The sequence below is a fragment of the Anolis carolinensis genome, chromosome 4 (genome assembly GCF_035594765.1).
Source record: "Anolis carolinensis isolate JA03-04 chromosome 4, rAnoCar3.1.pri, whole genome shotgun sequence".
Lineage (NCBI taxonomy): Eukaryota > Metazoa > Chordata > Lepidosauria > Squamata > Dactyloidae > Anolis > Anolis carolinensis.
The window spans coordinates 93,339,306-93,364,171 of record NC_085844.1 but is presented as its reverse complement, the minus strand read 5'-3'; the positions used below and the strand labels follow the sequence as shown (position 1 = coordinate 93,364,171).

Below are 24,866 nucleotides of genomic sequence, written 5' to 3'. Positions count from 1 at the left end.
GTCTGTACTGGATGATTCTGGCTTCATCCCTTTCAATTTTTCTGGCTGTTGCTGTAATTTGTTCTTTCACGATTTCCAAAGCTTCTTCAATTTTTCTGGTGTTCAGCCAGTACTTTCGGATCAGGTATTGCTTGATTTTGTCATTCTTCAGTTTCCTCTCTTTCATATTTTTCAGGTTACTTGCATCTGATCTAAGTTTCTTGATTTTCAACTCTAGCCTGACCTTCCACTTTGGTTTTCCAGTCGATTTTCTTTGGGGCTGCCTTGGTTGTAGGAGCCCAAGCTCTTCTGTTACTATCACTGCTGCACTGTAGGCATACTGGTTTGTTTGTTCAATTGATGTTATTTGGACAGTGGAGAGTGCTGCATTCACATCTTTCATGAGAGGCACCAGGTGTCTCTTGGGCACTGTTTTTAGAGTTGGGAGCCGCTGTCTTATTGCATTTGCTGCAGCATGAGCCATGATCTTATCCTTGAGCTCTTGTTGTCTTGCTGTCAAGGTTCCTGGTGGTTCAACAGATGTTTCAAGTGCTGGTTCCTCAAATTCTTGCAAAAACTCCACACTTTCTTCTGGTTCAATCTGTTCCACCATTCCAAGTGTTGCTGGAGTCTCTGCTGCTGTCTGTGCTGTGGTCTGATGGTAATCTACTTTGCAAATTTTCTGGATTTCTTCGAGTTCAACTTCACTGAACACTTTGTTTCTGATTATGAATCTTCGTTGGTCAGCCAGTCGGGGTTCTGTTATCTGTGAGTCAGGGTACGCTTGTTTCCATAGCTGATGCATCCTTTTTTGGTAGCCACGCCTTTGAGGTTCAGATTTGTAGTAGCATTTCATAATTGTGCGGTTTTCTGGCATTGTATATTTTTGCCGCTTCTGTGACTGTTCATTTGGGTTTTGATGATTCCGTAGCCCACTTGTCGATGGATGTCCAGAATCAGCAGCATCCACCGCGGTCCTTTTTATCCTGGGCGACGACCGAGCCAGTATAGACTTCGTTTGGGTTTGATTCTCCATAATGCTAATGGGTTAGGTGCTCTTGGTTGTGCTCCTCAGCTGAGGCCTCTCTGGCTTGGTTGGACCTGCCGGTAGTTACACTACCGCCAGCACAGCCCTCAGTCATCATTGGAGCAGCTAAGCCCCCCCACCACGTTATTATTATTATTATTAAATCTATATTTTCCTCTATGTCTTCCAGGAAATTATTACTGTTTTTATTCTGTTGTTTTCCAGGTTACATTCTACAATATATTTATATAACCTGGAAATCAATCCTTTGTTTTCTTTCCCCAAAATAATTTGCAGCTCCGATTTCCTTTTGGCAAACCCAACTTTATTGTCTTTCCTAAATACATTGTGTAATTTATGATAACGAAACCAGTCACTGATCCCTAACTTTTCTCTCCCTTTTAGTTTCTATTGCCCTTTTTCTTCAATTGGATATTCCTTATAAGTTTTCAGTTCCTCGTTGTATGTTGGTTTTTAACACTGCTTCCAAAGGGCGCAGCCGTAAAGGGATTTTCTGCTCCATCACTTCCTTGTATCTTTCCCACATCACTAGAAGGTTAGCTCTTATTGGATGTCTACTAAAATCTTTGTTAGCCTTCTCTTTTCCACACCATAGTTAGGCATGCCAGCCACATCTCAGACTGTGCCCCTCTAGACTAAGTAAAGCTTGATTTTTTTATTTAATCCAGTCCTATAGCTAACAAAAGTGTGCAGCTTCATAATAGTATCTACGATCTGGGAGCACCAATCCTCCTCTATCTTTCGCATCTATTAGATTTCTATATGCAATTCTAGTCTTGGGTTTCTGTGAGTTTTCCGGGTTGTATGGCCAGAAGCATTCTCTCCTGACGTTTTGCCCACATCTATGGCAGGCATCCTGATATTGTGAAGTTTGTTGGAAACTAGGCAAGTGGGGTTTATGTATCTGTGGAATATCCAGGGTGGGAGAAAGAACTCTTGTCTGCTGGAGGCAAGTGTGAATGTTGCAACTGGCCACCTTGATTAGCACTGAATGGCCTTGTAGCTTCAAAGCTTTACAGCTTCCTGCCTGTGGGAATTCTTTGTTGGGAGCCTTTTTTCCATTCCATATACATTTAACCATCCTTTCTCCATTTCTCAAAAACCTTCACTCTCTTAATTATTTTTAAATTTTGAAATAGAAACAGCATTTTTGGTAAAATCATTTTTAGCACAACTATCCTTCTTAACCGGAATAATTGACTCCTTTGCCATCTATCCAGGTCTTTTTCAACCTCCTTCTATGCCTTCCCATAGTTATCTTGATATAAATTATTATTAGTTTTCATACTCCTAAATATTTAATTTTCCTTGTGACCTTCCATGCTGAAATGCTCTCCAGTTTATCAATATTATTTTTAAAAGATTTTTAGTTAAAAACATCATTTTCTCTTTGTTCATTTTAAAACCTCCCACACTTCCATACTTACTCATTATTCCCATCAAATTTGGTATATTCTTTATAGGATCTTCTGTAATAACCACCATGTCATCCACAAATGTCTTAACTTTAAATTCAATGTCTGATCTAATCTTTAGCATAATTCCTCTCCTTCACATGGGTTCATGCGTCCATTTTATGTCCCTCTGTGAAGGGAATGTCCCTCAAAAACCAAAGTAGTGTCCATGGTGGCAGCGGCCATTTTGTAGGCTCCGGCTTCTTCCGCTCGGGACACCGGGCACAGGTCTTGGAGGAGGCACCACCTGGGAATGGAACAAAGGAAAGATGGGGAAGAAAATGTGCCTGAACAAAATAGCTGCCCTCTCCGCCTGAGAGAAGGGAAGAGAACAGCTACCATTGGATCTCATCGATCTGTGTTTTCCCCCCCAAAAAAAGTCCACCCTCTCAACCTGAGAAGGACAGACAGAACAGCTGCCATTTTATCTCAGAGAGCGATTGGTTTTTTCACCCAAAACAAAATTGCTGTCCTTAGCTTGAGAAAAGTAAATAGAGCAGCCGCCATTTTGTCGCATAGTTCTGTCTTTTCCCCAAACAAAACGGCTCTCCTCCCAATTTGAGGGAAGTAAATACAGCAGCCACCACTGTGTATCGGGCAATGATTGGCTTTTCCCATGGAAAGAAAATGGTGGCCCTTAGCTAAGAGAAGGAAATAGAGCGTCTGCCATTTTGTCTCAGGCAGCAATTGGCTCTTCCCATGGAAACAAAATAGCTGCCCAATGAGCTATTGAATTCTGAGATATTCCTCCATCTTTTTCTGTCTCTTTTTCCCTCCCCAACTTTCCTAGGCTTGAATCCTTCACTTAAATGAAGCTTGAGGGCAAGTAATGCTGATATTCTAAAAGTCTGAGAGGAATGAATCCTTCACTCAAGTTAGACTTGAGGCCTAAAAAAATCTTGGATGAAAGCCTTCCTAGACTTAATTCCTTCAACAAATTGAAGTTTTGGGCTGAAGTAAATCTGATGCTCTCTAGCCTCTATTATGATGATGATTTATTTCTTTATATTTCTTTTGGGCAGCAGTACTCGACAGCAGTACGTGTGAAAAGCCTCCAAAGAAGGGAGTCCTCGAAGACAACAAGTTAAACATGAGCCTACAATGTGATGCGATGGCAAAAAAAGCCAATGGGATTTTGGCCTGCATCAATAGGAGTACAGTGTCTAGATCCAGGGAAATCATGCTACCCCTCTATTCTGCCTTGGTCAGACAACACCTGGAATATTGTGTCCAATTCTGGGCACCGCAATTGAAGGGAGATGTTGACAAGCTGGAAAGTGTCCAGCGGTGGGTGATGAAAATTACTAAGGGTCTGGAGAACAAGCCCTATGAGGAGCGGCTTAAAGAGCTGGACATGTTTAGCCTGCAGAAGAAAAGGCTGAGAGGAGACTTGATAGCCATGTATAAATATGTGAGGGGAAGTTATAGGGAGGAGGGGAGCAAGCTTGTTTTCTGCTGCCCTGGAGACTAGGATGCAGAACAATGGCTTCAAACTACAAGAAAGGAGATTCCACCTGAACATTAGGAGGAACTTCCTCACTGTGAGAGCTGTTCAGCAGTGGGACTCTCTGCCACGGAGTGTGGTGGAGGCTCCTTCTTTGGAGGCTTTTAAGCAGAGGCTGGATGGCCATCTGCCGGGGGTGCTTGGAATGCGATTTTCCTGCTTCTTGGCAGGGGGTTGGACTGAATGGCCCCCTGAATGGTCTCTTCCAATTCTATGATTCTGATTCTATACCTCTGTGCTGCAGCGATGTCTGCGGAAGAGGCCTTGGTCCTTGCCCCATGCTCCAGAAGCAGGACTCCTTTCGAAGGAAAGAATGGGAAAGAAATAAGGTTCTGTCAATAAATACATTCTTCTCGGTCTTGATGGGGATGGGAATTGGCTGGGCTTTATTTATTATTATAATATTACATATATACAGTTCTTGGATCCCAGCCATCGTCATCGTCATCATCATTATTATTGTTTATATACTGCATATATTCATTCCATGGATTCAATTGCCAGTAATGATAATAATAACATACTGCATATATACAATCCTTGAATTCTATCACCAATAATAATAATAATATACTACATATATAAATATGTCTCCTTTAATAAACATTGAGATGGCACTAAATATCCCAATTAAATCATATGAGAATCTTCTTTCCTTCTATCTCTTATAAGACAGCACTAAACACTTTAATTCAGTAATATTAAATAAATATATACGTGAGAAGATAGAACTAAATATTCCAAAATAATAATCTTAAATAATATGAATAATACATAATATATCTTATAAGATGGAACTAAATATTCCAATATAATAATATTAAATAGTAATAATAATAAATATTAAGTTAGAACTAAATACCATTTCCCCAAAAATAAGACCTAATAGAGGTTTTGCTGAATTGCTAAATATAAGGCCTCCCCCAAAAGTAAGACCTAGCAAAGTTTTTTTGTTTGGAAGCATGCCTGCCGAACAGAACACCAGAGCATGCAGGATTGGTAAATGTACATACTATAGATTGTTGCACATAGTAACAAGAAATTCTTGATAGGATTCAGTTTGTCTCGTTATGCTGGTTTGTGATGACAACTACTGTACAGTATATAATAAATGTTCATTTTTTTTGTTCAACAATAAATGTAAATTTTTCTTCATGCAAAAATAAGACATCCCCTGAAAATAAGACCAAGTGCATCTTTGGGAGCAAAAATTAATATAAGACACAGTCTTATTTTCAGGGAAACACGGTATGCTTAAGAAATAATATATCTTATAAGATGGAACTAAATATTCCAATTTAATAATCTTAAATAATACTAATAAAGATTAAACTAGAACTAATATTCCATTGTAATAATTTTAAATAATATCCATGATATTCCATAAATAATAATAGAATAATTTTCCATTCTCCCTCTTTACCTCCGTAGATCAAGGCAAGCGAATAGGCGAAGTCTCTGGCTGCCATCTGGGCCTCAGAGGTCTCTTTGGGTCCCATTTCCTCAGAGAATTTCTGGAGTTTCTGGAGGGATTTCTGGACTACTTGAACGGATGTTTTTAGGTCTGGGGAACCCAGAGCGGATGCCATCTTAGCCTGATGATTATAATAATATAATGAAATAACAATAATATAATGAAATAATAATATTATGATATAATAAATGAAACTAACAATATAATAAATGATAATAACATTATGAAATAATAATTTATTTTTAAAATTATATAATAACTGATGATGATGATGATGATGATGATGATAGAATCCTATTACGATCATGGCCAAAAGGCACCCACAATAAATAGGGCCTACATACATCGAAAAGCACAATTCTATAATCGAGATATTGTTGTTGTTGTTGTTGTTGTTGTTTGAAACACAACAAGATGAGTCCACAGCAGACACCCTGCTGGCTGTTGTATTGGATCACACGTCGGACACTTCCCAAGTGTCTAGGACTGTGTGATGTATCGGCGAATAATGAGTGCAGATCTCAGTAAGGTGGCCTTCTGCAGCTGGCAGATGGTAATTTGGTCAGCTCCGATTGTGTTTAAGTGCAGGCCTAGGTCTTTAGGCACTGCATCCAGTGTGCCGACCACCACTGGGACCAGCTTGACTGGCTTGTGCCAGAGTCTTTGCAATTCGATCTTTAAATCCGCATATTGTGTTATTTATTATTATTATTATTATTATTATTATTATTATTATTATTATTAGTCAATGGAAGGGGTTATCCCTGCAAGAAGAAAACTCTCTCAAATTAATGGGGTCTCGATCAGGGGGTCTTGAAGGCATGGAGATGCACAATATATGAGGAGTGATACATAAATAAAAATAATAAGTATAATATACATAACCCATTTCCCTCTCTTAATGGAGATCCAAAGCAGTTCTTTGTGCTTAAGATGTCTTCCCTCTATTATTATTATTATTATTATTATTATTATTCTTTCATCTCTTAATTGAGATCCACAGTGCCCCAGTCTATGTTTGTCTGTATATTTACTATTATGAATATTATTTATACATCTCTTTCCAATCTTGAGAACCAGTCTATTATTATTATTATTATTATTATTATTATTATTATTACCTCACTTTCCTCTCTTAATTGAGACCCAGTGTGCCAATCTATGTATATTATATTTATTATTTGTTATAATATTTATTATATTATAATATACCCCATTTCCTTCTATTATTATTATTATTATTATTATTATTATTATTATTATTATTATTATTATTATTGATGATAGTATAACCCACTTCCCTATCTTAAAGAAGGCCCACAATGTCTACATACATTATTATTATCATTATTATTATTATTATTATTATTATTATTATTATTATTACCTGTGCGCTGGAGAGAAAGGCCTGCATGGCGTCTCCGTGGCTTTTGTGAATGGAGCGCAGGACATCAAGGGAGAGGATGTTCGTGGTCCCTTCCCAAATGGGCAGCACCTGATGCGCGGCAGAGAAAATACAATAAGGAAAAGGGCTTCCCTCTTCTATTTGTATTAGTATTACTATTATTATTATGAGTATTATTCTCCTCACCTGGGCATCTCGGAGGATCGCCGCCAGCCCTGTGTCCTCCATGAAGCCCTGGCCTCCAAAACACTCTAGGCCTTCAGAGGCCACCGCAACTGCCTACAAGACACAACAGGAGGCAGATATGATATGATATTGTTATATTATATATTATTATATAACTAGCTGTGCCCAGCCACACATTCCTGTGGCATAGTCTGCTGGTTTTGAAAAAAGTGAAGAGGAGTGGTGGTATTTAATATATGTTATATGCTTGTATATATGTACAGTATGCATAAGGTTCTGTGTGAACTGCAACCCACATCATGCCTGGTTAATGCCTACAAACTCCATCAGTACTTAAAGTCTGTTATGTTGGGCAAGTTTGGTCTAGATGCAGCACTGCTGGGGTTCAGTGTGGTCTCTGGCTGTAGGATAAACTTGAACTCCCACTATGGTGTGTCAGTCATCTCAAATCCCTCCAGTAGTGTATTCCTGTTTTCAGAGTGTTGTTCTTTATTTACTGTCCTGGTTTTAGAGATTTTTTTTAATGCTGGGAGCCAGGTTTTGTTCACTTTCAATGTATTTCCCTAGGTAGGAAGCAGCCAGGCAAGTGTGGTTTACATACCTGTGGAATAATGTCCAGTGTGAGAGAAAGAACTCTTGTCTGTTGGAGGCAAGATTGAATGCTGTAATTAGTCACCTTGATTAGCATTTAATGGCATTGTAGCTTCATAGCCTGGCTGATTCCTCCCTGGGGGAATCCTTTGTTGGGAGGTGTTAGCTGGCCCTGATTGTTTCCTGTCTGGAATTCCCATTTTCAGTGTGTTGTTCTTTATTTACTGTCCTGGTTTTAGATATTATATTGTTTTATTATACCACAGTAATTATTATATGTGGAGCCCCTGGTGGCACAGTGTGTTAAAGCACTGAGCTGCTGAACTTTGGGACCAAAAGGTCCCAGGTTCAAATCCCGGGAACGGAATGAGCACCCACTGTTAGCCCCAGCTCCTGCCAACCTAGCAGTTCGAAAACATGCAAATGTGAGTAGATCAATAGGTACTGCTCTGGCGGTAAGGTAACGGTGTTCCATGCCGTCACATGACCTTGGAGGTGTCTACGGACAACGCCGGCTCTTCGGCTTAGAAATGGAGATGAGCACCAACCCCCAGAGTCGGTCACGACTGGACTTAACGTCAGGGGAAAACCTTTACCTTTTAATTATTATATATGATATTTATAATTTTATATTATCTGCTTAGAACTGGATTATACGAGACCCCTTCTACACAGCTGTATAAAATCCACACTGAACTGGATTATATGGCAGTGTGGACTCAAGATAATCCAGTTCAAAGCAGATACTGTGGATTATCTGCCTTGGCATTCTGGGTTATATAGCTGTGTGGAAGGGCCTTGAGTCTCCACTGCCATATAATCTAGTTCAAATCAGATAATCTGTATTTTATAGGCAGTGTGGAAGAGGCCTAAGTAAACCCTGCCTATCCCCCAGGTGCCGTTGTGGCTGAGAGGGTTGCTATGACACGAAGTGAGCGGGGCCTAAAGGGGGCAGGGCCTACCTTTCTGTCTGACAACCAGGGGGAGAATGGCTCTTCCTCATCCACCCCTCCCCCCGGCTTTCTAATTAGAGGTCTATGTGTTCCTGTATGTGCAAGGAGGGAGGGAAGCCCCTCCAAGAAGAACAGCCCTGGTAGCTGGCTCTTTCTCTACCTGCTCTTCTCCACGTGCCAGGCTCTCCCATCAGCTGTAAAAACAGTCTCCCCTCCTAAGGGCAAGTGCTGAGAGTAAAAGGAAACAGAGGGAAGCATACCATTCGGGCCGAAAAGGGATTTTATTTTTTTGGGGGGGGGGGGGGGGATGAAAAATAGATATAGGCCAATCCAGTTTTTTGGGGGAGGGGGGTTGAGTGAAGGACATACCTTGGATGTGTTGGTGTATAGTGGCCAATTTTGGGGGCATCTAGTCCAGGGGTTTTGTTGTTAACTCGGTCCTACAAGTGGACAGAATATTTATATATATATATATATATAGATGTATGTGAGCTGTTCAACAGTGAAACTCTCTGCCTCCAAGAGTGGTGGAGACCTTTAAACCGAAGCTGGATGGCCACTGTTGGGAGGGATTAGATTGTGCTTTTGCTGCATGAAGGCAGAAGATGGCTAGACTAGATAACCTTTGGGGAGATCATCTAATTCTATGATTTTATCTTCTATTATATCATATTGATCTCTGTTATTGCTGTTTTTAAATTGCTTAGATTTTAGCTTGTTTTTGCAAGCCACACCGAGCCCTGGGGGAGTGTTTTTAAGATGTTTTTCTTTTTTTAAGATATTTTAAAGATGTTTTAAAATTGTTAGATTTTAGCCTTTCTTGTAAGCCGCCCCGAACCCTAGGGGAGTGGTGGCATATAAGTTTAAATAATAAATAAATCAATATTATGTATGTTATATTATATATTATGAGTTATATTAGAGGACATTATTATGTTAGGTTGTTACGTTACAGTATATTATTTTATATTACATACTAGCTGTGCCTGGCCACGCGTTGCTGTGGCGAAGTATGGTGGTATGGGAAATAAAGTATTGAGGAATTGGTGGTAGTTAAGGTAAAGGTAAAGGTTTTCTCCTGATGTTAAGTCCAGTCATGTCTGACTCTGGGGGTTGGTGCTAATCTCCATTTCTAAGCCAAAGAGCCAGCGTTGTTCGTAGACTCCTCCAAGGTCATGTGGGATGACTGCATGGAGCGGCGTTACCTTCCCACCGGAGCAGTACCTATTGATGCACTCACATTTGCATGTTTTTGAACTTTTGGGTTGGCAGAAGCTGGGGCTAACAGTGGGGGCTCTCTCCGCTCCCCCAATTCAAACCTGCGGCCTTTCGGTCCAGAAGTTCAGCAGCTCAGCGCTTTAACATGCTGCGCCATCAGGGGATATTATTTCCTAAAGGTTGTGAATATAAAATATTACTGATTGGTTTTTTTGTCTGTTGGAGGCAAGTATGAATGTTGCAATTAGGAAAAATGATTAGGATGTAATGGCCTTGCAACTTTAAAGCCTGGCTGTTTCCTCCCTGAGTGAATTTTTTGTTGGGAGGCCCTGATTGTTTCCTGTCTGGAATTACCTTGTTCTCAGAGTGGTGGTGTTTGCTATATTTTATGTGCTTCTACTGTCTTTGGCCCTGAGAAAACAGAGGATTTGCCAGACTTTGATGATGGGAATACTTTGTTGGGAGGTGTTAGCTGGCCCTGATTGTTTCCTGTGTGGAATTCCCGTTTATTTACTGTCCTGGTTTTAGAGATTGTATTGTTCTGCATTATTCTATCCCAGTAATTATTTCATATTAAAGTAGAATCTCACTTATCCAACATTCGCTTATACAATGTTCTGGATTATCCAACGCTGTCTGCCGTTTCATAATCAATGTTTTTGTAGTCAGTGTTTTAAATTCATTGTGATATTTTAGTGGTGAATTTGTAAATACAGTACAGTAGAGTCTCACTTATCCAACATAAACGGGCCGGCAGAACATTGGATAAGCGAATATGTTGGATAATAAGGAGGGATTAAGGATAAGCCTATTAAACATCAAATTAAGTTATGATTTTACAAATGAAGCACCAAAACATCATGTTAGACAACAAATTTGGCAGAAAAAGTAGTTCACTACACAGTAATGCTATGTAGTAATTACTGTATTCATGAATTTAGCACCAAAATATCACGATATATTGAAAGCATTGACTACAAAAATGCGTTGGATAATCCAGAACGTTGGATAAGCGAGTGTTGGATAAGTGAGACTCTACTGTAATAACTACATAGCATTACTGCGCATGGAACTACTTTTTCTGTCAAATTTGTTGTATAATATGTTTTGGTGCTTAATTTGTATAACGATTACCTAATTTGATGTTTAATCGGCTTTTCCTGAATCCCTTCTTATTATCCAACATATTCACTTATCCTGCCGGCCTGTTTATGTTGGATAAGTGAAAGTCTACTGTATATTGATAATCTTATATTATCTGCTTAGAAGTGGATTATATGAGGCCCCTTCTTCACAGCTGTATAAAATGCACACTGAAGTGGATTATATGGTAGTGTGGAGTCAAGATAATCCAGTGCAAAGCAGATAATATAAGATTATAAATGGGTTATATAGCTGTGTGGAAGGGCCTTGAGTCTACACTGCCATATAATCCAGTGCAAATTAGATAATCTGTGGAAGAGGCCTTAATCTGCCTGTCCCCTAACTGAACCCTGGCTGTCCCTTGGCTGGTTGCTAGGAGACCAAGTGGGCAGAGATTAGCCCTCTAAACTGGCAGCAATTGGATAAAAAAAATATTGCTCTCCCTCTAATTAGGACTTTATTTTTCTTTTCTTTTTGTTGTATCAACCTAGAGGCGTGGATGATGGGTTGTGTTGTCAAATTTTGAGGTTGGGGGGCCTGTACTTTTGTTGTTTTGTGAGTCGCCGTGATGCCATCACTCTTTTATATATATAGATAATGTTATGTTGTTCCATTATAATGATTTTATATGCTTTGATGGTTTTAACATGGTTTGTTTTAATATTAATGTTGTTTAATGCTGTTTTAGTATTTGTATATATTTTAAGTTGTACTGGAATTATTTTAGTTGTGAGCTGCTTTGAGTCTCCATATGTAGAGAAAAAGCGGGTTATAAATAAATATATTTTATATTATATTCTATATTTATTACTATATATTATAATATTAGATAATATGTGTGTATATCTATGTATGTGTGTATATATAACTATATATGTATGTATTGTATGTGTGTGTGTGTGTGTGTGTGTGTATATATATATATACATATATATCATTGAAATATCCTTGTGGGCTCTTCCTACTCTAGGATTACATTGTTATTGTTGCTGTTGTTGTTTGAATGGAGATTGTGGTGTCTTTATGAAATAGCAATAATAATGAAGATGCCATTGTGGCATCTTCATAACTCTATATTTTTGTCTTTGTGGTATCATGAGTGTATGTGTATGTACGTATGTACGTATGTACGTATGTGTGTGTGTATATATATATATATATATATATATATATATATATAAATTGTTGTTGTTGTTGGAATGGCCCTGTTGGTATCTTTGACTCTATTATTAGATGACAATGATCCTTGACCTGTTTGGCGGTGTAGAGCTTGAGGACGGGGGTCAGGAGGCGGAGCAGGTGGAGCTCTCTCATATCAGCCATCTTGGCCTCCTCCAACCCTAAGAGCCGGGCCGTCTCCATCAGCAGCAAGAAGGCGCCCCGTGACTGGACCTGGAGGAAGAGGAGGATAGAATAGATTACTTGTGTGTGGGGGGGGGGGGCTTTCCAACTGTGTCGAAATGGGACTAAATGCCCTCTCCTCCCCCTCCACTGACCTCCATCCGGGCCAAAGTCTGCACATGAAGTGGATGATCATTCAGGGTTTTCCCAAAGGCCTCCCGTTTGGTGGCATAGTCCCTAGCCAAGTGGGTCACTCTGTGGGAAAATAGTAATAATGATAATCACAATATTATAATAACAATATATAATCCTAGGCCCTTAGGAAGAGCCCGATATTCACAGACGAATCCCAGACACTCGGACTAATGTGCATGTGTGCTCTGTTGTTATGTAAATATAATAATAATAATGTATGATAATACAATAAAATAATTAATGTTATAATCTATATAATACTAATGATATAATAACACTGTAACTATAATAAAGAAAACAAAAAGAATACAATAGTAATGATTATAATATTTATTATTTTCATTATCATATTTATTACTATCATGTTTATCATTACATGTACTGTAAAATTGATTATTCTATTTAGGATTGTTATAATAATTTATTATATTTCTCGTTACATATTTAGTATTATATTTCTCATTCTATGTATGATCATGTTTAGAAGGACCCTCAGATGGTGCCGACCTCCTCATGGCAGCTGCCGCGGAGATAGCATTGTAGATCCGGGTTATGGTCAACATAGCGGCGATGGAGGGCACGCCGCGGCCTTCGGGCGAGATCTGGGAATCAGAAGAATATATTGGAGATTCATCTTATTATTATTAATAATAATAATAGTAATAGTAATAATAAATATATGATAAATAGTAAATATGATAATACATTTAATGATGAATATTATAAATATAATTCCAAATATATTAAATATGATAATACATATAATAACAAATATTAGAAACATAATACATATAACACATATAATAAATATAATAACAATAAATATAATAATATAATACACATAATATTATAATATAAATTAATCATGATAAATATAATAATAAATATAATACCTAAATAATATAATCTACTCACCCGCAAGGCCTTGGCGCCATCCAATAATATTTCAGCCGTCGGCAACTGCCTCGTCCCCAGTTTATCCTTCAATCTTCGGATCTCCATCCCATTTCGCTTCCCTTCGCCATCCAATAATTGGAGATAGAACAAGGAGAGGCCCTAAAAAAGGAGGTCATTATTATTATTATTATTATTACCGTATATACTCGAGTATAAGCTGACTCGAATATAAGCCAAGGCACCTAATTTTACCACAAAAAAACTGGGATAATTTATTGACTCGAGTATAAGCCGAGGGTGGGAAATGCAGCAGCTATGGGTAAATTTCAAAATAAAAATAGATACCAATAAAATTTTATTAATTGAGGCATCAGTAGGTTAAATGTTTTTGAATATTTACCGTATTTCAAAGAAAAACAATAAACTAGCTCTATAAGTGGAAATGTAGGGGCAACAAAAACAATATGGTATCAACAATAACCTAATAATAATAATAATAATAATAATAATAATAATAATAATAATAATAATAAAAACTTCATTTGGATCCCACTCTGTCTCCCCATGGGGACTCAGGCCAGCTTCCAACATAGTAACAGGCAAACATTCAATGCTTATATAAACATTGCAGAGCTAGATATAGATCTATAATTATAGATAGTAATTTCACATATGCATTTCCTCCTGAAACATTTGCAAATCCCCTCTGTGTGTATGTGTGTTCATTTCCCCCCTGTAATATTTGCAAGCCCTATATATAGGTAGGTAAGAATATATTCATATCTATCCAGACATCTCTCTTTATATAGATACTAGCTATGCCCGGCCACGCGTTGCTGTGGCAAAGTGGTGGTGGTATTGGTTAAAAATGGTTGTGTAATTTTTATTTGACGTTATTTGTATTTTTTAATTAATTTTATTGTAAGTTATCTTTTTATTTATTATATTTTATTATTTTCTTGTATTATTTTTAGTTATTTTCTGTTATTATAGTATTTTATTGTATTAATCTTTTAGTGTTTTTAATTATTTTTAGTGTTTTTTATTATTTTTATTGGGTTGCTAGGAGACCAAGTTGGAGAAGCTTAGCCTTCTAACTGGCAGCAATTGGATAAAAGCAATTATTCCTCTCCCTCTAATTAGGACTTTATTTTTCTTTTCTTTTTGTTGTATCAACCTAGAGGCATGGAAGATGGGTAGTGTTGTCAAATTTCGAGGTTGGGGGGCCTGTAGTTTTGTTGTTTTGTCGGTCGCCGTGATGCCATCACTCTTTTATATATATAGATTTGCAGAGACTAGCAAACATATAAGGGTAAATTCATATATAAAAATAATGTATATGTATGGCTACAGATACACAGGTACATGAATCTATATGTATAAAGGATTTGCAAAGACCTGCAAACATATGATGGGAAATTCATATATAAAATTAATGTATATAGATAGATACACATATAAAGGTACATAGAGATGGCAAAAGCTTGCAAGGGGTTAATGTCTATATATCTGTAGTAGAGTTTAACAAATATTTCAGGGAAAAATGCTTTCATAAGATTAATGAATATATATTTTTATTCCTGACTTGCAAGGGTGTCTTTCTCTTTTCAAAACATTCCCTTGATTAAGAGCGAGGGAGGCTTTGCAAAAGAAAACACACTGATAAGGGAGAAGAGAGAAATAGATCACATATTGCAAGCAATAGCCTGCAGGCTCTGTTGCTGACCTTGACCTTGACCTGATTATAAGCCGAGGGAGGCTTTTTCAGCTCATAAATAAGGGCTGAAAAATTCGACTTATCTTCGATTATATACGGTATATTAATAATTTCATTCATACCATTAGGATTACAATACATATATCAAAATTACTGCATTTGTGATATTTCTTTAAATATCATATTTATATAATTATATAATAATTATTTATTTATATCCCGCTTTTCTCCCTAAAGGGACCCAAAGCGGCTTACAACAGAATACAATACAAATTAAAGTACATTTAACATAAAATACAAGACAGGAATCACACAAATCACAATAACGTTCAGAAATAAGACATAAATAAATATTAAGCATTAAAAACATTCAAAACCAATTTTTGTAGAGTCTCATCAATTAAATAGTACATTTCGCTAAGTGATAAATCAGTGATAAACATGGGCCAGTGAGAAAATTAAGAGAAGTCTCCACAATATATATACATACACACACACACACATCTATCTATATCTATCTACATCTTCTATCTATATCTATATAACTTCTATAATAAAAGTAAATGTTTGTATGTGAGCAGTTTAGGGTTGGACAGAGTAAGGATTATGGGATTTACAGTACCTTCACCCAATTCACCTCCTACAGACCATTATGACGCCCACGACTGAGGGAACTTGACCAAACTTGGCACACAGATGCAATGTGGCCCACTTTATGCGCTGATGTGGTATGGAGAAGGATGAATCATGGATGGTGGGATTTGCAGTACTTTCAAACATTTCATCTCCCACAGACTACTGTTACTCTATCCAATGAAACATCAGGAACAAACCTGGCACACATACCTCACATGACTCACTTTATGTCCTCCTGAGGTTTGGGGGACAACAGACCAAGGATGATGGGATTTACAGTACCTTCACTCACTTCCTGAAACCACTGCAACTCACACCAATGACTGATCAAGACCAAACTTGGTACGCAGACCTCCTATTACCCACTCTACATCCTGGCGCTGTTTGGAGGAGGATGGATGATGGGACTTGCATATGGCAGTTGTAGTACACCCACTGAACCCAGCTGACATTGGATCTAGGCTACACTTGAAACATGGGCAAACAATGCCTTTTTCAAATGGGCACCGCCAGGTCCCCAAGCTAGTGTACAATACAAAAATTTAAAAAATCTGAAAATAAAACAAAAATAAAAGTCTCCACTAAAGCCCAGAAGTAACAAGTCGAAAGTTGAGCATCAGCAGAAGTCAGAGGCCCCAATCCAAGCCAAACACAGTTTCAGTACTAAGTTGATAGTCAAAGGGGAGCTGATTGATATTATTATATTTCCATTATTAAATCTTCATTATATTTATTATATTTATATTATATTTATGTTAATCTTATTTATATTATTATTCTATCATCAGTATTATATTTATATACTTCTATCATTTTTATTATTTATATCTTTACTGTTATATATGATCATTATTGTATATACTATATTTATATCATTGTTACAACTATTATATTTATATCATTATAATTACATTTATATTATTAATAATACTAATATAATAAGATCTTCTGACCTCTTTGGTCGCTCCATGTGGGGTCATGATCCTGGCCAGGGCCAAGGCCACATCCGAATCAGGGGCCGAAGTGAACCATTTGAAGCCATGAAGACTATAAGTTCCATCAGACTGCTCTCTGGCAATGGTTTCCGTGCTCCCGACTGCAAGAAGGAAGAGAGATAGAACAGAGAGATAGGGAGATATGAATGAAGGATAGATAGGAAGGATGAGCTAATAGATATAGATATACGGATGCAGTGTTGGGATATGGCCAAAAGGGGGAAGCACAGAGATAGTAAAGATGAGCTAATAGATGGATGATGTAGTGCTCAGATGTAGCCACAAGAGGGAAGCATATAGAAAGGATCAGCTAATAGATCAGTGGTTCTCAACCTGTGGGTCTCCAGGTATTTTGGTCTTCAGCTGCCACAAATCCTAACAGCTGGTAAACTGGCTGGGAATTCTGGAAGTTGTAAGCCAAAATATCTGGGGACCCACAGATGAGAACCACTGTAATAGATAGAAAGACAGAAGCAGTGTTCAGTTGTGGTCACAACATGGATGAGATAATCAGTATAGATATAGGTATATCTTCTTACCCACGTCGGAGCCCCCTTTTCTCTCAGTCATCCATTGTCCAGAGGTCCAGAACATTTGGGGGTCACGAGAGGTCAAGTGGGAGAAGGCATCCTCCAAGGGCTGGGGGATACCTAAGGACTAAAAAATTTAAAATATGTATAATATATATACATTATTGAGGGAAATATTCCACAAAATTCAATGTATTAAATAATAATAACAGATGAATATTGATCCTCTGACCTCAATGACCTTGGCGGCCCCATCGGTCATGGCTAAAGGGCAGCTGAAGAGGCCCGAAGAAGCCGCAAAGAGGAAGAGTTTGCTGATTTGGACAAGGCGGCTGACAGAAGGATTGAAAAATATGTGAAATTTAAAATCTGTAAACCATTGGACATTTTAAATATTTAGAATTTAAAATTTTCAAAAATGTGAACTTTGAAATATTTTAAATTGAATTTAAAAAAATATTTGAAATGTAATGTTTTAAATCTTTGAAATTTGATATATTTTAAGTTGATTTTAAAAATATATATTTGAAATGTAAAACGTATTTAAAATATTTTAAATTTAAACTATTTGACATTTAAAATATTTAGAACTTAAAGGTTTGGAAAAAATGAAATTTCAAATATTTGAAATCTGGATTTTAAAAAATATTTGAAATTTAAACTAGTTTACATTTAAAACATTAAAAATTTAAAAATTGATATTTAAAATATTTAAAATTTAAAATTTTAGAATTAAAAATATTTGAATTTTTTAAATATTTGAAATATTTTATATTTATATAGAATGATTATATTATATTATATTATATTATATTATATTATATTATATTATATTATACGAGGGTTATCCAGAAAGTAGATTACATTTCGGAATTAAAAATGAACAAAGTATAGGAGAAAATATTTACCATATGCAGTTGAAAGCCACACCCAAATACCACTTCTCAACATAGTCAACCATTCAAATCTAGGTACTTATCATAGCGATGAATGAGCTTTGCAACTCCTTCCCCACAAAACTCTGCCGCTTGTGTCCTCAACCAGCCAGTTACCCCTTTCCGCAGCTGCGCATTGCCAAAACATTGCATTGCCAGCCACACCCCCATTGTTGGAAACAAGTGGTTGAGGATGCAAGCAGCAGAGTTTTGTGGGGAAGGAGTTGCAAAGCTCATTCATCGCTATGGTAAGTGCCTAGATTTGAATGGTGACTATGTTGAGAAGAGGTATTTGGGTGTGGCTTTCAACTGCATATGGTAAATGTTTTCTCCTATACTTTGTTCATTTTTAATTCCAAAACGTAATCTACTTTCTGGATAACCCTCGTATTATATTACATTATATATATGATCTTAGAATAGGGGTGGATTCCCCCACCTCCATTGAGCGTATTTCCTCTCATAGGCCATAGCAACCAAGCCTTCCTCAGCTGCCACCTTCTTCATCTGCTTCCAGGCTGCGCAGGTCAGGAGTTGGTCCTTCCTCTGACCCCAAGGGTCAAAAGTAAGGAGCCTGGGGGGATGTAATTCGCACTCACGGCCCAGGAAGTCAATCTCCTTCGTGACTCGAGCCCCAAACCGATCCAGGTCAAGACTAACCTCCCGAAAGATCTGCCAGGAAGGAAATGAGATGGACTGTTAGCATTATTTTACATATATATAGTATTGCATTTTATTCTATTCCATTATATCATTATATTATATATATCTTAATTACATAAAGCAAATAATATGCTATTACATATTGTCACGACCCAGGCTGCAGAGCACCAATAACCATACACAGAGGCCAGAATCTATCTAATATCTTTATTGTAGGAATATATAAAGTTAATAAAACCAAGTGTAGAAAATAGTCCAGAATTAGACCTTTCAGGAAAGGTCAGAATTAGTCCAAAAAAGCAATGTCCAATAAGAAATATTAAGGTCCAAAGTTGTAATCCAATAACCGAAACACTCACTTTGCCAAGCAAAGTGAGGGGAGATGACAAGGTCCTTTAGTCCATGAAACTTGAGCGAGGCTAGGAAATAACTTGATACTTGAAACAAGGCTTGAACGTGGAACAAGGTAACTAAGAACAAGAACAAGGTCCGTGGAATAACTTGATAAATCCGTGGAACAAGGCAAGGATTGATCCTGGGAAACAAGGCAAAGTCCGTAGATAAACAAAGGCTGGGAAGCAAGGCGAAGGCTGGATAGCAAGGCAAGGCTTGAGCAGGAGCGAGGCTTGAACCGGAGCGCGCTGTCCAGACACAACTCGCTCCGTAGGCTGACGAATTGACTCCGCGAAGTTACTACGCGGGTAAAACACCTAAATAGAGTCTAGCTTTCCCGCCGAAGCAGTTCTCTGGGAATCAGAACCGAAAGCTAACTCTGAGACCAGATGTGAGACTCCCCAAAGATTCTCACGAGAAGCAGTCTTAATTGGCCACATTCTTAGCTGCAATCCTCGCACTCCTGCGCGAAGCTGAATCCAAACTTCTCTGTTGTTTACAAAACTCCCGGCGCAAGAATACGGGAGAAGTAGGCTCTGGGCTTGTTTGACATACTTCTGGGAGACAACTTTCTTGCAGGTGCAAGGTTCCCAGATCTGCCTGGGAAAGATCTGGCTGAGAGGAATCCAGTTCAGACTGGGAAGGTAAAAAACCCAAGTTTTCATCTTCATCAGGAATTACAATGTCCTGAGCAGGACTACAAGGCCCATGGGTCATCACACTATCCCCCTCCTCAAGGCCCCTCCCAAACTGGGGCCCTCTCCCCGAGGCGCGAGGTCGCGGTTTGGTGGGATAGGTCTGATGAAAGCGACGGGTTAGATCAGGAGCATGGACTGTGGAGGCGTCTTCCCAAGAGCGTTCCTCAGGGCCAAAACCCACCCAGTCAATGAGATATTGTAGGCGGCGGCGGTGAAAGCGAGAATCCAAAATGTCCTCAACCTCGAACTCCTCCTCCCCATTCATCAAAACAGGAGGGGGGGCCGGTTGGTCTGTATCAGGTCGCACACCATCCGCCGGAAGGAGCAGGGAACGGTGAAACACTGGGTGAATGCGCATTGAACGCGGAAGTTGGAGTTTGAAAGTCACGGGGTTTAATTGCGCCACCACTGGATAGGGACCAATGAAACGGGCATCTAACTTCCGGCAAGGGCGGTGGGAGGGCAGAAAGCGAGTGGACAGGAAAACCCGATCTCCTACCTTGATTTCGGGGCCCGGCTGGCGATGTTTGTCAGCGTGGCGTTTATAGTCCTCCTTGGCTTGGTCCAGTTGCTGGAGCAAAAGTTGTTGCACCGCTGTGAGTTCCTGCAGCCAATCCTCTGCTGCGGGAACCTCTGAAGTTTCAATGACAGGGGGAAAGAAACGTGGATGGAAGCCGTAGTTTGCAAAGAACGGCGTTTCTTTTGTAGAAGCTTGAACTCCATTGTTGTAGGCAAACTCAGACAGTGGTAACAGAGAAGCCCAATTGTCCTGTTGATAGTTTACATAACAGCGAAGATACTGCTCCAAAGTGGCATTGGTGCGCTCCGTTTGCCCATCTGTTTGGGGATGATGAGCTGAAGATAAGCGAGAGTCTATGCCCAATAGTTTTTGTAGTGCCTTCCAAAAACGAGAGGTGAATTGAGATCCACGGTCTGTGACTAAACTCTTGGGCAATCCATGTAGTCTGAAAACATGTTGAAGAAATAGATCCGCAGTTTCCTTGGCCGTGGGGAGGCCTTCGCAGGGAATGAAATGGGCTAACTTGGTGAATAGGTCCACCACCACTAAGATCGTGGTGAATCCACAGGAAGGTGGTAGGTCAGTGATGAAATCCGCGGAAATTATTTCCCATGGGCGAGATGGGGTAGGAAGGGGGTGTAAAAGCCCTGAGGGCTTCTCCCTTCGTATCTTGGAGCGCTGGCATACTGGGCAGGTGTTGACATATTTTTCCACATCCTTGCGGATCTTGGGCCACCAAAAATCCCTTAGGATCAAATGCATAGTTTTAAATAGTCCGAAGTGTCCTGCTGGTTTGCAGTCATGACACAGACGAAGCGCTTTTTCCCTGCCCGGTCCGGGTGGGATATAAACATGATTTCTATAGCAGAGCAGCCCATCTTTAAGCGAAAAGGGGAAATGCAGACCTTGGCGAAGTTGGTCCTGCGCCCAGGCATCTGCTTGCTGACTAGCCCTGATTTCTTGAGCACAGATGGGTCCTGGAGTAGGGGAAGTTGAACCAATGGGAATGGATTTGGTGTTCCCCACCGTGAGCGTGGCAAAGTTCTCAGGTTGTAGCAGTTGGGATTCAAAGGTCTCCTTGCGTCCTGCAGCGTATTCCGGTTTACGTGACAGGGCGTCTGCTTGCTTGGTTTGGGCTGGGGTCACATAATGGATCTGGAAGTTGAAACGTTCAAAGAATAAAGCCCAACGTTGCTGCCTCTGATTTAGTTTGCGGGCAGTTCTTAGATGTTCTAGATTACGATGATCAGTGTGGACTTCAATGGGAAATTTGGCCCCTTCTAGCCAATGTCTCCAAGTTTCAAAGGCTGCCTTTATGGCCAGTAGTTCTTTTTCCCAAATGGTGTAATTCCTCTCTGGTGTGGTTAGTTGACGAGAATAAAAGGCACAGGGGTGGAGGTGATCTCCCACCGGTTGTAAGAGTACAGCCCCAATTGCCACATCAGAGGCGTCCGCTTGCACCACAAAAGGGGTTCCAGGATTTGGGTGCTGTAGAATTGGCTGGGAGGTGAATAGTTTCTTTAGTTGCTGGAACCCTTTCTCTGCTTGATCAGTCCAGCGGAAAGGCTGCTTTCCACGGATGCAGCTAGTGATGGGGTCGGACCAGCGGGCAAAATCTGGAATGAACTTGCGGTAGTAGTTCGCGAACCCCAAGAAACGCTGCACCTCTTTCTTGTTAGTTGGCGCCCGCCATTCCAATACTGCTGAAACTTTGGCTGGATCCATGGAAAGCCCTAGAGGCGAGATGCGGTAACCAAGGAAATCTACCTCTTGTAGATCAAAAGCGCATTTTTCCAGCTTGGCATAAAGTCCATGATCCCGCAATCGTTGTAACACCATTTTGACGTGGTTCTCATGTTCTGATTGTGATCTGGAAAACACCAAAAAATCGTCCAGGTAGATTATCAAGAACCTGTCTAGATAGTCCTGAAAAATGTCATTGACAAAATGCTGGAACGTTGCGGGGGCTCCGCATAAACCGAAATTCATAACTCGGGACTCAAATAATCCGAATTTGGTCTGGAAGGCGGTCTTCCACTCGTCCCCTTCCCTGATGCGAACTAAGTTGTAAGCCCCCCGAAGATCCAGCTTGGTGTAAACCTTGGCTCCTCGAAGCCGATCCAGTAGATCCGAGATTAAGGGCAGGGGATAGCTGTTCCGCTTGGTGATATTGTTCAATGCTCTGTAGTCCACCACCAAGCGTAGTTCCCCTGACTTCTTCTTCACAAACATCACTGGGGAGGCGGCTGGGGATTGAGAGGGTCTGATGAATCCCTTGCGAAGGTTTGTCTCTAGGAATTCCCTGAGAGCTTCTTGCTCTGGTTCAGTCAGGGAGTAGAGATGCCCTCGCGGGATCGGGGCCCCCTCCACCAAGTCAATGGCACAGTCATAAGGTCTATGTGGGGGTAATTTTTCGGCTTCTTTCTCATTGAATACATCCCAATACTCGGAGTACTTCTTTGGCAAGGTGATGATGGGCTCGGTGTCTGTGGCATGGCATACCTTGGCTACGAGGCAATGGTTTTGGCAGTACGGTGAAGCAAACTGCAGTTCTCTGTTGGACCAGGAGATGTTAGGGTCGTGGAGAGTCAGCCATGGAATTCCCAAAATCACAGGGAAATGGGGGACCTCGGTAACAAAGAAGGAAATCTCTTCCATATGTTCCCTTATCCACATCCTGGTGGGTTCCGACCACTGACTTACGGGGCCCGTCTTGAGGGGACGGCCGTCTATGGCTTGCACCACACGGGCATTCTTGAAATCATGATATTGTAATCCCAGAGAGTCGGCATACTCTCTATCGATGAAATTGTTGGTAGCTCCAGAGTCTATCATGGCGTGGATCATGACGGGTCCCCTTTTTGCTGACCATAATGTGACCACGAGAAGGAACAGGACCCCGGTTGGCGGCTCTTGGATGGATTTTTTGACCGGGTTGGCGAGCCTCTCTACACCCGGTCGTTGGCTTCCCCCGCCGGCTGTGTGCCAGTCGGCTCAGACGCCTTCGTCTCCGTGGAGGACGCCGCCGCAAGACGGGCGGCAGGCTTCCCTTTGGCTGGGCACTCTCTGGCGAAGTGGCCCCCGTTCCCGCAGTACCAGCAGAGGTTTAAGCGTTGACGACGGGCCTTCTCGGCGGCATCTAGTCTGGGACGCACATTGCCCAACTGCATCGGCACCTCCTCGCCTCCTCTGGGGTATGGGGTTGGCGGTGGGGGTCTCCACACCGGACGTGGCTGAACGCTGGCGGGAGCGGGGGGTTTTGCCCCGGCTCTACTGCCCTGGCCTCGAACCCACTGTTTCCTGTTGGCAATCATGACTTCAGCCCGTAAACATTGATCAATGAGTGCCTCGAGGGTCTGGGGAGGATCCACCTTGGAGATTTCTTCCAGCATTTCAATGTTGAGACCCTCCCGGAATTGTCCCCTGAGGGCTACATCGTTCCAGCCGGTGTTGTGGGCCAGCACTCGGAACTCGGCTATATACTGAGACATAGGTCTGTCTCCTTGGAAAAGGCGACGGAGTTTGTGACCGGCTGCCTCCAAATTGTCCTCGATTCCCCAAGTCTCCTTGAGGTGGTCCAAGAAGTGTTGCGCTGATCTTAGGTGTGGAGAGGCTTGGTCGAACAGTGCCGTCGCCCAGCTGGCCGCTGGCCCGTCTAGAAGACTGTAAACCCATGCCACTTTGATGTCTTCTTGGGGAAACTCGGCAGCACGGGCCTCCAGATAAGCTTGACATTGGCGACGGAAGACATGAACCTTAGAAGCTTCTCCAGTAAACTTGGTTGGCAACGCCATGGCCGGAAGACGAACTCCGCGTTCCTTCAAACCCCTTATTTCTCCATCCTGTGCATTGAGCTTATCACGGATTCGGTCCACCTCTTCCTTGTCGATGGTGTAGGTAATCGGCTGGCCGCTCGGCCCAGGTACGACTCCGGTAGACATTCTGGCCGAGGTTAATTGGTGCTTAGGGTGGCGGAGTCAAACTGTCACGACCCAGGCTGCAGAGCACCAATAACCATACACAGAGGCCAGAATCTATCTAATATCTTTATTGTAGGAATATATAAAGTTAATAAAACCAAGTGTAGAAAATAGTCCAGAATTAGACCTTTCAGGAAAGGTCAGAATTAGTCCAAAAAAGCAATGTCCAATAAGAAATATTAAGGTCCAAAGTTGTAATCCAATAACCGAAACACTCACTTTGCCAAGCAAAGTGAGGGGAGATGACAAGGTCCTTTAGTCCATGAAACTTGAGCGAGGCTAGGAAATAACTTGATACTTGAAACAAGGCTTGAACGTGGAACAAGGTAACTAAGAACAAGAACAAGGTCCGTGGAATAACTTGATAAATCCGTGGAACAAGGCAAGGATTGATCCTGGGAAACAAGGCAA

General features: G+C 40.4%; 1 protein-coding gene and 1 long non-coding RNA gene across 2 annotated transcripts in view; one reads left to right on the top strand and one right to left on the bottom strand.

Annotated features, from left to right (window-relative positions):
• The window catches only part of LOC134299017 (uncharacterized), a 252,780-nt gene that overhangs the window by 174,360 nt on the left and 53,554 nt on the right, over window positions 1-24,866 (top strand). The window lies entirely within an intron of this gene.
• Window positions 1,310-24,866, bottom strand: part of LOC100565839 (acyl-CoA dehydrogenase family member 11) — a 33,911-nt gene continuing 10,354 nt past the window's right edge. Inside the window, exons 3-15 of the mRNA XM_062980808.1 lie at window positions 18,641-18,873; window positions 17,499-17,598; window positions 17,276-17,393; window positions 16,695-16,837; window positions 13,407-13,547; window positions 12,999-13,093; window positions 12,452-12,551; window positions 12,207-12,347; window positions 7,051-7,143; window positions 6,847-6,954; window positions 5,409-5,580; window positions 4,217-4,283; window positions 1,310-2,728 (exon numbers count right to left, since the gene is read on the bottom strand). Of these exons, the coding sequence (XP_062836878.1) occupies window positions 2,602-2,728; window positions 4,217-4,283; window positions 5,409-5,580; window positions 6,847-6,954; window positions 7,051-7,143; window positions 12,207-12,347; window positions 12,452-12,551; window positions 12,999-13,093; window positions 13,407-13,547; window positions 16,695-16,837; window positions 17,276-17,393; window positions 17,499-17,598; window positions 18,641-18,873 (1,638 nt within the window). The 3' untranslated portion in view covers window positions 1,310-2,601. The remainder of the gene's footprint in view (window positions 2,729-4,216; window positions 4,284-5,408; window positions 5,581-6,846; window positions 6,955-7,050; window positions 7,144-12,206; window positions 12,348-12,451; window positions 12,552-12,998; window positions 13,094-13,406; window positions 13,548-16,694; window positions 16,838-17,275; window positions 17,394-17,498; window positions 17,599-18,640; window positions 18,874-24,866) is intronic.